The sequence below is a fragment of the Caretta caretta genome, chromosome 3, assembly GCF_965140235.1.
Source record: "Caretta caretta isolate rCarCar2 chromosome 3, rCarCar1.hap1, whole genome shotgun sequence".
Taxonomy (NCBI): domain Eukaryota; kingdom Metazoa; phylum Chordata; order Testudines; family Cheloniidae; genus Caretta; species Caretta caretta.
In genome coordinates, this window is record NC_134208.1 from 140,880,649 (window position 1) to 140,897,542 (window position 16,894).

Here is a 16,894-nt window from a genome sequence, read left to right on the forward strand (position 1 = left end):
TACTGCACAATCCACCTTTTCAGAGTAATAATTACTTTTCTAAATATGGAGGACCACTTTAGAAAATAGGCTTGTAAATATCTTTAGTGTCCTATGGTAACACTAAGAACTACAAGGTATATTATTACAAAAGAGTTAAAATTCAGTAAGCAGCTTTCTAAATAAATGGCAATATTGAAACAGTTTTATAAAAGGTTTGAAAAAGGTAGAAGTATCTCATTTTAGATAATAAGCAGTGAATTTTTTTTCAAAAAAGCTGGCAAGATAGAGTTGGCTCTCTTTCCACTCTAAATCTCAATTTTCCTACATGCTAGACTGTACAAGATAGTGTGAAATATGTTAACTGTCTCCACAGCTCCTGAAGAAACAACAGCACATCCAGCTACTCTGACAGCATTGATTTTCAGCAAGAAAGGTCACACTCCCATGCTTTTGGGTTTCACACTTATCACTTTGGCTTAGCACATTGTTTTTTCAAAGTGATTCTTAAACTTGCTATGCAAGACAGTCCCAACAGCAATGTGCCAGTACACCTGAGAGCAGAACATACCACTGAATTAACACAAATCTGATCATGAATTCGAAGCAGAACTGTGTTAATCCATTTTCTGCAACAGATATAATTCATGTCACATGAGAAATACCAAAGAAGAAAACCTGACTGATATACAAGCACAAAAGCAGTAATAGTACAAAAATTGGCATCCATATACAAGTTACAGAATGGGTAATGAGGTAAAGCAGCAAGATACACAGTCACAGTGCAGCAACAATTATAATATTGCCAAAAGAGGGAGAAAGAAAGGAAAGGACAGAAGTGCTTTTGAGCTCCCATATCAAGTTTCACCAAGTGTAACAAGACTTTATCATTAAAGTAACCTGTATGCCAATAAACAAGACAGGTTAATTTTTTTTTTTAAACAGAAAATTGTGTAGGGACCCTAAGCTCAACTTTAAGAACTCCCTGTTAGAAAGGGAAACCTTTTATTCTTGACATCCTTTTCCTAAGTTTGCATCTGTTTCCAAACTCAGGACAAAAAAAAAAATCACAGCCACAGTACTAGCCCACCACGTTTCCTGATGCACAAATTAAATAAAGAAAATGTTGATTTCAAGCAGTAAATTCAAATCTTAAAGATTACAGTTTTTCTGCTCTATTGTCAATTCTTTTCCTCCTCTCCTCAGACATTTTTAAAAAGTCAATTTTGCACTAGAAAACACGCCACTCTGGAAAATCCTGGAGTCTAAAGCTCTTTATCCACAGAGTAAGATGGGCAGCATCAGGACAAGCTGCCTGGTATTGCTCCACCAATGTGCTTATGTGTCATTTATGGTAGTGGTTTGTGTTACGTTTGAAGTTTTTCCATGAGGAAAGGAAATGGCTTCATCCAGACACTTCACAAAGCCTTCTAAATAGTCAGATGATGACTTTATTACTACCCACATAGACTGGATTTGAACTAGCAACCTTTCAACAAAAGTCTCCATAACCCATCAATAATTATAGTCTGGAAGCAGCTACAATTAACAGAGACTGGTACTGTATTTTTAAGTAAAAAGGAATTAAAAAAAACTGTTCTGTATTGAATATTGATTGATTGAACAAACAACCATACTCTTTGAAGAATTTTAACTAACATGCTCTGTGCAAAAATTTGTGCAATTTTTTTAATCATAATTGTATTGAACACACTATTTTAGCCTATAAAATTTCACTGCAAAGATGAAGCAACCCTAAAACAGGTATGCAGCATTTATTGTTTATACTTCTAGTCTCCTAAAACAAGTAAAAAAATAAAGCAATGTTTTCCAGACAATCACTACTGCTACTTCTCCTCTTTTAAATACAGAACAAAAAAGCTAATAAAATATTTACAATTCTGTGATCAAAGTATAGGCTGCTGATTTACAAATAAAGATGTATAATATGTACCTTAAATCTCATGTTTGATTGTCAAATACAGAGAGCTGTTCAAATCCTACTAACTGAAAAGTGTTGTGAAACAAAAAAACCCAACCCTCCAATACATTAATGAAATGGAGGGACGGGGAAGAGAGGTAAGGAGTAGACAACAGAGAACAGTACTGCTCTTTTGTACTTGAAGGGATAATGGAATTTTCTTAGAATCAACTCTGTGAACCAGTGGCTCTGACTGAAATCAGAGAAACACGATCTCTTCAGAGGATTGCACAGATACTTCAGACAATAAAGCTAAGATGTCTAATTATTGGTATATGCTACAGAGTTCAATTAGCAAAATATAAAAATATATGTACCTTAATATAGTATTTTTGCCACATAAGGTGTATTGCCTAAAAAGTATCCTTGGAATGAAACCTCGGGCTGACCCAAGTTTAATGCTGTCATCAAAGAAATTTATAAGCAGACTATCAAAATGAACTTTGAATGGTTAATAGTTATAGCAACTGTTGTGTTACATGCAGTCCATAGAGATGGACAAAGATACCTAGCAACAACAGAAGGTATACATAACAAGGAAAGTCAGCTCTAGAAGACAGACTGAAATAATCAGTGACGATAAGGTTACTTTATATGGTTCTCAAGATAAAAAGTGTTGGAGAGCTCAACACCTTGCAGGAGTGAGCACCACCTCTCCTACTCATGTTTTAGAAATAACATTAAAAATTCTCCCCTCATGTTTAGTCCTAAACAAAACTTTGAAATTTATAAATTTAGTGACCTTCTACTGTGCAATTAAAATAAAATAATAGAGTTAGTGTAACTTGGTTTACTCACTATTATTCACAGTGATAAAAAATATCAAAAGAAAAGGTACAAACAGAGATGGATTTTAGGATTAAGTTACTAGAAATAAAACATGGGTCTCATTCTAGCAAGCTGAAACTCCATATTTTTCTTTATTGGTAAGATGTATGACAGAGAACAAACATGGAACATTGCCCGTGACAAGAGATAAAACACAAACCAATTACCATCAGGAGTGTACAGCAGACAGAAAATGATTTGAAGGCCAGTGACACTTCTAAAAACTTTTAAATATTTAGTTAGCCCACTTTTTTGAGCAAAACACTGATATGTAACACCAGAAAGGTCTCCCTTGCTTAAGTATATTTTTCAGGAGACTAAAGAAAAACTGATGTGTGGGCAGAAATATTAAAATATATGCAGGAACAACAATAACCGTAGAAATTTTTCAAGTGCTTGGACAACGTAAATTGGAAGTGGAAATTGTGAGTGAATAAAAATTATTTGACAGAGAGGAACTGTTTCAATGTCTTAACTGTTAATGTTCTTTTAAAATAGGTATAGGGCTACAAATGTTTCCGTTGCAGTGAGCTTTGTATTAACCCTCCACTACAATGTTCTGAATGAAAATGTTTTTTGTATTGATTTCCAGATATAGATAATTCCATAAATCATTAATTATATTTAAAATTAAACCAATCTCATGTAGCAATCTTGTTTTGAATTTTTCACTGGTATCAATTCACTCATAAAATAAGAATAAGAAAAACTCTATTACCTCACCATATAAATTAAGAATGACTAAACAAGTATTTTTGGAACATTAAAGACAGAAACTTTAAATACTATATAATTGATCATGCAACTCAATGATGGTCCACCATAATAATAACCAATCATTTGGGAGAAAGGTGATGGGGGAGGGGAGAGAGAGAGAGAGAGAAAGTGTGTGTATGTTGAAATAAAACTTATATCTAAGGCTGCGCGTTTGTCATGGAGGTCAAGGAAGTCACGGATTCCATGACTTTCTGTGACTTATGCAGCAGCCAGTGCGCCCCAAGTTTTAGTCACGGATATTTTTTAGTAAAAGTTATGGACAGATCATGAGCTGTGAATTTTTGTTTACCGCCCTTGACCTGTCCGTCACACCCGTGACTAAAATGTAGCCTTACTCATATCACCTTTCTCCCAAGTGTTAAAGAAAGACTCCCCCTGTGGGTGGACACTCATGGAGAGCACCCTTCCAGCAGCTCCTCCTAGCTAAACCAGAAAAATCTGTGAAAGAACCTCTGCTGAGCATAAAGGTGGTCTCTCATTCATCCATGTTCTAAACTCAGGTTAAATACCCCCCAGGAAACCTACAAGCAACCAGTGCAGATTATGAACATCAATCCAACAGATTCTCTGCATGACCCTGCTTAATAAACTGATGACTGCATTCTGCACCACATTTGCCTTCTAGATGGTTCCAAGGTGTAAAGCCATGAAGAATTACAGTAATATAGGTCACAAAGTATAAACAACTATATATCACATTTTTCATCTTCCTGAAGAAAAGAACAATATAGTACTCAGTCAATAAACCGTGACCTGAGCATCTAAATGTAGCTAAAAAACACTGAACAGCACCACCATTAAACAGCAAGCCTCTGTTACAAATGGTAGAGATACTTCCTTAATCCAGGATTCTGTAATAATCGACAATATTTCCAGTTGCTTCTCCAAATTTACTAGCATTACTTCACTTTTATCTTGGTTGACCATCAGCCTCATTCAATCCCCAATTTCATTCAGACACTGGGTCATTCATACTACTACATCAGCTGTATAAAATTAAATAGCAAAGCAGTCAATTATCAGCACACTGAAGACACTGCATGCTGCAGCCTGTATCTCCTTACTAATTTATTTTACTGCAAACAAATTAGATTATAAATTCTTCTGGGCAAGAATCTTGTCCTGTTACTTATCTCGTAAATCACCCAGGGCCCTACCCTTTACAATGTTCTAACATCCCTTCCCCCTCTCAGAAAAATCTCTTCTTACAACAGCCTTTTATACAAGATAAAGTAGGGCACACATATCTGCCATTAGCGTACACAATGGGTTCTTTATGAGGTATGAAAAAGCCAGAATGTAACTTACTGGTAGTATTGCTCAGTAATGACTACACATACAAGATAGGTTTTCGGAAGTGCTTTTTGCACTGGAGATTTTGATATGGCCATTAATGGCTGCATTAAAAACTACTGTTTTATTGAATAAATACAAATCTCAAATACATTCAGTCTAAACCAAGTACATCCCCATTGTAATAGCTAGCCTTGTCTTTTACTGTTTTTGGACAAAATGCAGTAGAGAGTTTAAGAGAGTAGTCGTAATAAATAAAAAGTAATATCTCTGCTTTATATTTAAAAAGGAATTCTGACTAACCCCCCTTTTAAATACTATCAGGAAAATCAAGTAAGATACTCACAAAGAGCTTCAGGCCCAGATTCTGAATACACATATATGCTTAAACTTTATTACCATTAGTAATCCCTCTGCAGCTAAAACGACTATTTGTGATAATAAAATTAATCACATGCATGTTTGGAAGCTCAGGGCCTAAGAGAGGAAGCTATTCGGGTAACAGTTGCAACACCCCAAAAGCAGAGGTAGGAGTCCTTGGGGTGGTGGGGGTCCCCCCTGCAACCTGAAGTGCTGGCTGAAGTCACGGATGTCTTTGGAAGTCACGGATTCTGTGACCTCTGTGACGGAATCGTAGCCTTAACAATCACTATTCAGAAGCTACAAACAGCAGCACATTCATATTAACCATTTTCCTGCATGAGGAATGCAAAAGATTAGATCAATTAAAACTGCTGGCAAGATCTAGAAATGGAGACTCCAAAAAAAGTGAACAATTGGCAAATTTAATTCTCAACAGGAATATAAATCTAGTGTATTAAATCCAAATTTTGAACAGTTACACATGGAAGGCTGATGCAATTACCTGCAACATCAGCTCACAGTCATCTCTTCCAACAAAAATCATCTCTCGTGGCAGCCTGTGGCGGGTGCCTCCACTGCTCACCAAAAACCAGGATGTTAAGCTCATTTTCTGCTTAGCTGCTAAATCCTTGGCAAAGCTACGTCATCCTACAGCAAGACAGACAGAGAGAGGGAGAGAGAAATCCATTTAGTTATTTTTAGCTATAGCTCCTACTCAGCAAGTGCTGTGATCAGCATATATAAGGAATCTGAAAAAAGCAGTTCAAGAGCATGTATATTTCCCAATGGATTGAATCCGGATGTCATGGGAAGTGACACAGACTACTGGATTTACATAAAATCTGAGGGCTTTGGTTCATGTAACTAGACACATTCAATTGAAGAGGAAGACCTATTCAAAATAAATCAGTAGCTAGTTAAATAAGCAATGCCTGAGTCACGTTTTCAGAAAGCTTTTAACATCTAACGGCTTATTACAAAGGAAATTAATACATTAATGTCACATTTGCACTATCAACCACAGACAATATTAGATTCATTTCTCCTCAGAAAGAGAATGTATGTAAGTAGCTTTTATGAATCCATCTGTCTTAATATCAAACAGCACAGTTTCATTTCCCCAAAAAACAAATTATAAAGAGAATTAAAAATGGAAAGAAATTGTAGGAATATTTAACTGTGCACTAAGTAATCTGAAATTAAACAGTACCAACAAAAATGTATTAGTTCTTTGCTCTTCATTTGAGAAATTTAAAAGCAGCCATTACTAGAACACATCTTTCAAATGCAAATTTCATTTATAATGAATCCTCAAGACACTTTATAAAAGGATTATTATTATTAAAAACCAAATCTAACAAAAAAGTATTAAAAGCTTTAAAAGTCCCAAAGCATGGTTACTAATAGATATTTTATATTGTCACTTGATTCATCAATGGACAGTCTAGGATATAGGGCATTAAAAGTTTCTTCGGATGAAGAAAAATACAGCCATTAAATACCTTGAGAGTTTGAAAATTAATACACAATTTAATGGGGTGAGGGCACCAATGTGAGCAGCTACTGGATAACAGACAAAGATTTAATCAGGCGCACCCACAAAAAAGCCTTCAGTTGTCAAGTCTTGGAAAAATTAAAGTATTAATCAAGGATTCCAAGGCTCTTATTAAAAAAATGTAGCAGCCAGACAATATTCCAGAAATATTCTAGTTGACAGAATGATATTGTAGTTGTGAAACCTGAGAATAAATCCACTGACAAAGATCTATGTCAATACAGCACCCACATTCCTTTCATTAGGAGAGGGTCTCAATAGGAGTTGCCAACCTGAGAGCCCCAACTCAACAATCAAACAACTGGCATTTTTGGTTTTGTTCTAGATTTCATAAAATTATGTGAAATGATATCTGTATCACATTTCAAAGAGGCAAACTCAACCTGACAAATGAATGAAGTTTGCAGCAGATCATGGCATCATCTCCTTAACAACAAAAATGCAGTGCAGAATGTAAAGACAAAGAGTAACATGTAAATGTAGAATAATAATATGGTCACAGCAATGATCCAAGAGGCAAACCACAACACAAAGGAGAGAGAGACTTTGATCTGAATTGAGGCATGGTAATCTCTGATGTTAATAGGAATGAAGCAAGTCAAAGCTGTATCCGACAGCCTTACAACAGAGCATAAATGCGTTGAAGGATAATCATGGCAGATGATAAAAACTGAAAAAACTAGTCTGTGAGCTGTACATCTGGATTGATAGGTTTTATACAAAGTCAAAGCGAACTTATTAGGAATTGGCTAAAATTTATACATAGCCTCCATTGCTGTAGGTTTCTTTAGCAAATAAACAAAAGATGTTTTAATACAGTGAGTGATACAGTGTTTTAATACAGGTATTATTGTATTCAGGGATGCAGGTCACAGAATGTAGTAGAATTATCTTTCCATAGGTTCTACCAGATCAGACATTTTAAAAACAAGGATGTTTCCAATTAGTGTTCTCCCAATGAATCTAAATAGTATGGGTAAATTTACCCTACGGCACAGAAAATATGAATAAAATTGTTTCAGTCTGACAAAACATATCCAACATCTACAGAGAAGACAATTTCATGAACAAAAACCTGCAGAAATCACATTAAAACATGGTATTATTTTAGTGAACCGCTAACCAAAACAGTTTATTCAGTATTTTTCTGAGAGAGAACTAAGTTAACCTGATTTTACTTTCCAGCTTTTAAATCGTACATTTTTGTTTTGTTCCGACTGCAAATGTACTGCATTCATAATCATAAACTATCCAGTTCAATGTATTTCTTACTGCTTTTACTTTGCTCCTTTTAATCTTCCATCTGCTTACTTCTATAAAATGTGGGGGTTTGTTTTGTTGCTCTAATTTAAATATGAATATCCAGCTCAAACCGGTGCCCAATGAAGTTTTATTTGAAAAAACAAAACAAAACAAAAAACAACCTTTCAATCCAAACACCTTACTTGGCATATCTAGATTTTAACACCAATAAGAAAAGTAACAATTTTGATTTTTAGAATACAGACATTAACAATTAGGTCAGCAACAACCATGTCACAAACAACCCAGCAAACTCTAAATATTGACAGTGAACAGAATAAATTAAGGTAGCTGGAAAAGATCTTAAATATTTATCGTTCTGAGCTATCATAGCACTGCTTGGCAGCACATTTATAGTTAAGGGCCTGTCAGCATTACCATCAAATAATGCTAGTGTTGTTTCAAACAGCACTGGCTGAATGGTGACAAATCATCAATCCTGATGCATATTTTAATTTTAAAATATTCTTTAGAACAAACCAGTGTCTTTGATCAGTGGGGCTATACAGACAAATCTAGCATTTCAAAACTCATTGAAAATCTAGAAAGCAGCAGCAATATATTATGTTTGAATAACTTTAGAACACTGATGTGCCCTATATAGTTTTAATTTCATACTCAAATATTTTAAATTAAGAGTGTGTGTGTGTGTGTATATATATATATATAAATCAGTATTTTTGAGTCTGCTTTGTTCCTGTCATTTTACAACATTATATTAGGTAAATGCCTTGCCGGTAGTACACAGACTACGATTTTAAAAGATCACAGGCAAAGAAAATGGAGTGGGCATTCTACCTTTAAATCACCCCATTGTTTCAGATATTACAGTTCATCTGGTTCTTTATCAGAGGCCACAGTAAGCCTACAATACATTTATTATGAGTTGCAATATCTAGCCACTGCGGTCAGACTTCAGGATAGAATGGTAATTATGACTTTGGATTTTCTTGCTTTTGTAAGTTTGTGTTCATTTCCAACCGGGGAGCTAAAAAACAACTACATTATTTTATAATGCAAAATTGAATACAGATATGAATTAATTTTACTGAAATTGTTACAGATACTACAGTGAACATTTCAAGTCTATGAAGAATGCAAACTGCACATGGAATTTCAATTTTATTTGCATCTTACACTGAAGAAAACTCCAGTTTGCTATAATAAAGTATAAAGCAAACTTGTTTTCAAGACCAGCAAAACAAATTTTACATAGTACATAAATTTCAATATATCCAGTGATCTTGCATTATATTGCTTACTTTAAATAAGTTGGTGAACAATCCACAGTTGAAGACTTGGTGATGTTGGGAGGAAAGTTTAATTCTGGGTAATTATAAAACTGTAATAAATTTCATCATAGCCAAGTTTTTACAGTTTTGTTGTAGTTATGAAATGTTTTCTCTGTCTGGAGAGGAAACAGTGTTTTGTAGTTCAAGAGCTATGAATTTTGGAAACTTATTCTGTGGTCTATAAGTATCAACAAATTTATTATACTCACAGTTGTGTCAAACAGATGATGCACCAGCTGGGAAACTAGCTACATCATCCATATAATGTAATTAAATTCTAAGAACTGAAGCCCTGCATTCTGCAGCCAAGAGGTGGGTGTAACCCAATTCTGATATATCTGCAGATGCCTTGCCAAGATGATGATTTTGATATGCTAAAATGACATCACTGTAAGCAAAGCCTTAATTTTAATAATTAAGTATTAATCTGACAGTTGAGCAATTAGGAGCCTACATTTTTATAGTTGCCCATGGCTAGCAATAAGCAACTGATTCATGCAATCAGATAAGTAGTGAATGTAAGATTGGGGCCCTGGGGAGCAAACTCACACACCATGCTTAGCTGTAAGCAGGCGAGTAGTCCCACTCCATGATTTCCAGTGGGATTGCTCATGTGCTTGAAATTAAAACACATGACTAAATGTTTGCAGGATCAAGGCCCACAATTTCACTGGTCTTCCCATATAAACTGAGTATCAGTAAAACAATTTTGTAAATATTTTTTTAAAAGAAACTTCTTAGAAAATATACAACCAGTTATCACCACTAATTCATATGATTTAGGTGGTGATAGTAATGCTGTCAATCCAACATTTCCCATTTACAGTTGCTTCTGACTTTGTCAAACTGAAATTTTCCATGTCATGTGTTTGTCTAAGGCTCATTTTTTATTTTTTAAATTTCAGCAAAAGCTGTTCAGCCATTTCTGAAAGTGAGATTAGGGAAAAACACAGTGTATTGCTCTTTTAAAAAAAATAAAAATCTCACAACTGTTATATTGAGCTCTAGTAACACATGCTTTGGAGCAGGGAACTAAAATTTGTCTGGGGATCACAGTATTAGGGATGTGTCTTTTCCCATTTGTGTGAAAAACTGTCTAAATGTGCCACAAGTACTCCTTTTCTTTTTGCGAATACAGACTAACATGGCTGTTCCTCTGAAACCTGTCTAAATGTGGTCAAGTTATAAGCTTTTGAAAAATCTCAGCCTGCACATTTGCAGTAGATACTTGTTTGACATATAAATTCTTCACAGATTCTCTGCACCGATCATGCTCAAATTTAGGGCTGCTGCGGTTGAATAAGACTATTCCTGCAATTGCTGCTCCTGGCTGCAGTGAGATGCTATGGCTCCAAGCACAGGAATTGCGAACAGGGAAACTGTCACTCCTGTGAACAAAATGCCCGCTGCAATTCAGGCAGCTTGGAGGAGGAAGTTGCTTGACTCGAATGCAGAGGGAACAAGAACCAGACTGGAAGTGACAATCTCTCGAGAAGGATGGGTGGAAACTGAAATCAATAAACTTGGGGGAATGGAGATTAGGACAAGGAAAAAAAAAAACAGAGCTGGGATGGGGACAGAGTAGAAGTAACAGAGGAAGAAAGGGTCAGGTGGTTCTCACCACTAGAACACACTCCCCATAGAACCTGGATTTGAACCCAATTCCTGAGTCTCAATATTCCTTTGCTGTCAGCAAATGTCTGTGACAATCACTAGAAAAGCATGTCTCCTCTCCCTGTATTGCCTGGCCCACACAAAGGATGACAATCTACTGCTATCAGCTTCTCAGTTAGCTCAAGAAGGAGAAGTCTGTGCTGCAGATACAAAGGTTCTAACCCTGCTGATGAACCACATGAATGTCAATGTGACTCTACATGATGGATTTCCCCCCACCCCCCCAGTTCATTTTTCTTGATAAAAATATAGGAAGTTATGCACACAAAGCTTAGTTAAAAGGTTGCTAAGTTTTTGCATATTAAGTTAAATTTGCAAAGTCAAGCACTCAAAAGTCAGGAATTGCCAGAATATGGTTTGCCTGTGCAACTGTAATTCAGCCCCCTGGTGTGAATGTATCAGAATACAGACTAACTACAGATCACACATTTTTTTCCCACAAAAACCCTGGCTCATTTAATAACAAAAGATGCTCAATGAATGTGCATCTTTTCAATATTTTGTGTGTGGCTCCATGCTTCAGTTACTGGCCAGTACTCAAACCCTACTCTGGATACAGAATTATTAACTTCCTTATTGACTTTCCTATGGAGCTCATAACTACAGTGTTTGAGTACTTTACAATTCACCTAGGATGTAGGAAATTCATTCTTGAATACTGCCTACAGATGTAGTCCCCTCATCTCAAAAAAGATATACTGGCATTAGAAAAGGTTCAGAAAAGGGCAACTAAAATGATTAGGGGTTTGGAATGGGTTCCATATGAGGAGAGATTAAAGATGCTAGGACTTTTCAGCTTGGAAAAGAGGAGACTAAGGGGGGATATGATAGAGGTATATAAAATCATGAGTGGTGTGGAGAAAGTGAATAAGGAAAAGTTATTTACTTGTTCCCATAATATAAGAACTAGGGCCACCAAATGAAATTAATGGGCAGCAGGTTTAAAACAAATAAAAGGAAGTACTTCTTCACTCAGTGCACAGTCAGCCTGTGGAACTCCTTGCCTGAGGAGGTTGTGAAGGCTAGGACTATAACAGGGTTTATAAGAGAACTGGATAAGTTCATGGAGGTTAAGTCCATTAATGGCTATTAGCCAGGATGGGTAAGAATGGTGTCCCTAGCCTCTGTTTGTCAGAGGGTGGAGATGGATGGTAGGAGAGAGATCACTTGATCATTACCTGTTAGGTTTACTCCCTCTGGGGCACCTGGCATTGGCCATTGTCGGTAGACAGGATGGGGGCTGGATGGACCTTTGGTCTGACCCAGTATGGCCATTCTTATGTCCTGCTCCAGTGATTACTTATATATAAAAAGTAGAACAGCTCTCATAGGAGAGACTGAGAAAGACCCACATAAGACTATCTTGTAGATCAGTGGTTAGAGCACTCTCCTTCAATGTAAGTTCAAATCCCTTCTCCACATCAGACAGAGGAGGAAACTTAACCTGTGTCTTCCACATCCCAAGTGTGTGCCCTAACCACTGAACTATAAGTCATAAGGATGGCACTACCTTTATCTCCTCCCCTTGCCATTTTTGGAAACTCGTCATCCGTTGCTCTTGTTAAAATGCCCAAAATCAAAATGAGAATTTTGAAGTCAGGCTGAACAAAACATTTTCTTTGACCCAACTCAAAATATTTCTGACTTTTATTCACTGAAAGTTTTGAAAAAAAATTGTTTGTTTGACCTGAAATGAAACTTTTATTTTTCAGAACTGCCAGCAAAATAAAATCCATTATTCACCCAGCTTAGCCTCAAGCGCTCAACACTTCTGCAAATCAGACTCTATGATCTCAAATCGGGCACCTAAAAAATGAAAAACATACCATTCATGACTACCTGTGAAAAGTTTGATTTAAGTGACTTGCCCAACATCACACAGAAATTCTATTTATTTAGCGTTTGCATATTTGCCGAGACAAGCAACAGTGTTCTTAGTGGCCAAGTGGAGCTCTCGGAGCCCACGGCTGAATTTGCTTACTGGAGACTCCTTGACAATGTGTAAAAGGAAAAGGAGTACTTGTGGCACCTTAGAGACTAACCAATTTATTTGAGCATAAGCTTTCGTGAGCTACAGCTCACTTTATCTGAGCTGTAGTCACGAAAGCTTATGCTCAAATAAATTGGTTAGTCTCTAAGGTGCCACAAGTACTCCTTTTCTTTTTGCGAATACAGACTGACACGGCTGCTACTCTGAAACTTGACAATCTGTATCACTGTTTTATCTGCACTGCAGCTTGGATTGTCTTGAAGACCCCAATGGTGCTGGTTGGCTGCACAACAGCCTTGCCCAGTATGGAATCGGTTAAGAAGGGTCCACTGATGACGTGGCAGGTTGAAACCGGGCAGGCATACAGTAGGGTCTGTGATGAGGAACTGATTGGTGGTTGATGTTAAGCACCAGTCTTCCCGCCACAGGGACTCAACTGTCATGTCCCGTCATGGCAGCCTTCACCACAGTGGGTGTCATGATGGAAGACGTGTAGCTGGTGGACTAAAAAGATCGTTGAACAAGGACAAGCTTGGGTTGCTAGCTGCAATCTCCCTCCTGATTTGAGGAGCAGCAATGTGGCTCAGCAATGGAAGCCATGAAAGATGAGTTGGCTGGAGAGTTCCTATGATGATGCACATTGTTGAGTTCTATGTCAGCAAGTTTGGTGTTTGCTGAGAGACTCCATATTGGTGCACAGTACTCTGCTATTGAGTAAGAAATGGCAAGATGGCAAGATTGGAACATCCGCTCCCCATAAAGAACCTGACAGTTTGCTAAGAAGGTTGGCTACTATCTTGCTCAGGTGGCTTTTGTATGCTTCGTCAAGGATCATGCCTAAGTAAACTGGGTATGCTTCAGCCTCTGGCCATTTATTATGATGTTTAATTCCCTCTTAGCATTGGCACAGTGGAGGCAGTATGTGCGGCAATGGATCAACGTTCTCATAGTGCCATCAGGCTCACACTCCGACTCTTACAACTCAACCTTGAGGGTTTATCGAGAGCCAAGTGATATTTAATCAGGAACTCTATGACCGAGGCAGAGACAGAATCCAATTCTCCACAGCAGCATTCAACTGACCTAAACATTACACTGGCCTTTCTGTTCCTGCAGTCCCCTGCCTCATTCACTCCATGTTTTCCAGCTTCTGCAACAAATGAGGCAGGTGTCCTACAGACAGACTCCACACTCCTGATTCATACCTAGAGCAGGTTCATCCTGTGCACTGAATAAGGAAGGGGTCCTGTGGAAAAAATAGTATGTGATCATGTATTTAAAGACTGTCATAATGCATATGCATTGTGGGGAGGGGAGTGGAATTAAAAATGTACACGCAACCTAAATTCATTAATTTCCTAACTTTGGAGTGCTTGACTTTGCAAATTTAACGTCCTTTTAACATAGTTTTTGTGTATGTACTATACTGTAAACATTTGAATGGGAAAAATTGTTCCTGAGAGAAAATGAAGTAGACTAGGTGCACCAAGAACAGAGAGAGATGGATTAATTTCTCTATTAGATAGAACATTCCTAACCATTTCTGATGTTAAAAAAATTAAAATTCATGAATTTTCTTTTTCTGGCCACCTCCCTTCTTCCCCCAGATAATTAGTTTTTAAAGCTGCAGCAGATACGGAAGTAAAAGGTTAACTATGATCATGTTTCCAGTGTTTTAGATTTAAAATGCATTTTACAGTGTTGCTGTTTTACAAGTATTCTGTACGTGCTTTCTTGAAACCAAAGTACCTTTGATCCCTCTTAGCCATAACAAGAGAATGTTAATGTTTCAGTTGGAGGGAATTTTCAGTTTATTACACTGCTGCTAAAAATATTCTATTTTGTTTGAATGAAATACTCAGGGGTTTTCTTCCTGATGCCTCTATGATGTTACAGTCCCATTAGACCATTTGATCACTGTTTTCAATGAACAGGAAATAGGAACTAGTTATAAAACTAGCTTATATTTAAGTCTAACATAAAACACTATGGGTTACGTACATACACAGGTTTTTAAACAAAAATTGTACCATATGCATATTACAAAAGGTAAAATGTATTCTATATATAACAGGAAATCTATATATAACTTCAAAAATCAATGAAAATGGATTACTTTTCCTTATCTAAGCCTACGTCTTACAAGAAAACTCATTAATAGCCTCTCACAGAGACATAAGTCATTTAAGAGGCATCACTTGGTATACCTTCACACTCCTTGCAGAATTTGCAATGCTCCCTTTTAAGTCTTCCAGGTTATTTCACAATGAGAGATATAATTTGAGACTACAATCTCGCTCAGATGATTCAGGAGCCCCAGTTATCTCTTATTCACTCTTTAAAACACACAGAGTCAGAAAACCAAACCTGTATTTGTTTGGGCTTCCAGTTCCCAAATGAGTTTGGGAGCATTCAGTCTTGCTATAAATAGTTCACAAAACGAGCATCCATGTTTGTAGATGCAATAGAAAATGCATCTACATTTGGACAGGCACAAAAAAACATTCTTCAGGTTCTATGGCAACCAACTGGAATGATCTTACATCACATACTGGCTATGAGGAAAAGTCTACGAAAGACTTGGAGTAGGAGTTTCTCATCTGACAGTGCTAAGGAGCTGGCAGGAGATGAAAATGCCTCAGAAAAGCAAGTGACATTTTGAGCTAATGATTATGCAGCCTAAAATAATGCAACCTGAGACAACAGTGCTCAGAAGGAGAAATGCAGAACCTTTCACCTTGGCCCTTACGCACCAAGCAGCTGAGGTAGGTCTACACAAACACTGCAGGAGTGCCACTGTACAGCTTCAATGATGATGCTAACTCCACTGACAGGAAGGCTTCTCCCATCAGCGTAGATATTCCACTTCTGTGAGAGGTGGCAGCTATGTCAACAGTAGAAGCCCAGACATCAACATAGCACAGCCTACTCAAAGGGTTAGGTCAGTATAACCATGTTGCTCAGGGGTATAGATTTTTCACACCAAAGAGTGATGTAGTTATACCAACATAAGTGAATAGTGTAGACCTGGCCTAACAGTGCCCATAAAGGGTGCTGAAGGACCCAAAATAATGGGGTGTAAAGTCTATTGCATTATAAAGCAAATAAGCAATGTTTCGAAAAAGCAAAATTCCTTTGTAGCATAGCATAGAAGAAAATGTTACCCAGATGGAAAAAGTAATTAGATTACGCAGGAGTTTTATACCAGACCAATTAGTTGTCTTTATTTATAAACAGGACAACCTCTGCTGTTTGTTTCATCCTATAGATTTTTTCTCTTGTAGATTTCACAATTTCTCATTTGCACCTGATTCAATATGAAAATAGCATACAGCATGAGACATACAATACCCAATGCACAAATGGCCAGACAGGAAGATAGGTGTCAGTTACCTTTTGCCTGAAAGGAAAATCTCTTAAATGTGTCAACACCTGGTGACCTGCCTTAACTCTAAGACCTTTAGATACATAACTCCTTAAATATTATCCATACTAAGATTTCACAATGATTATGAAGACCAGTAGGCTACTGGCTCTTGGTAGAGACCTCACATGCCACCCTTTGATGAATTATTATGCAGGTATCTCATTCAGGGGATCCCGATAAAACACTATGCACACCCTGTGCCTTCTGCCAGTTGGCACCAAGGGGCCCCTGGGTCATAGGGTGCCACAAGGGCTGAGATAAACCAAAGATTATTCAGATTTCCCCAGCTCTTGGCTTTGTGACAGGGATGGATACCCTAAATTTACTTACATTCTAAACTGGAGCAACATGGTTTAATTGAGAAGTGAATAATGCAGGGATGGCCAACCTGAGCCGGAGAAGGAGCCAGAATTTAGCAATGTACATTGCCAAA

At 37.2% G+C, this 16,894-nt stretch overlaps 1 protein-coding gene across 10 annotated transcripts in view; it reads right to left on the minus strand.

Annotated features, from left to right (window-relative positions):
- Window positions 1-16,894, minus strand: part of CEP170 (centrosomal protein 170) — a 187,167-nt gene that overhangs the window by 142,738 nt on the left and 27,535 nt on the right. For all 10 annotated transcript variants that reach the window (XM_075126944.1, XM_075126953.1, XM_075126951.1 and 7 more), the window contains exon 2: window positions 5,724-5,869. In XM_075126944.1, coding sequence (XP_074983045.1) covers window positions 5,724-5,828 — 105 coding nt within the window. In that variant the 5' untranslated portion in view covers window positions 5,829-5,869. The remainder of the gene's footprint in view (window positions 1-5,723; window positions 5,870-16,894) is intronic.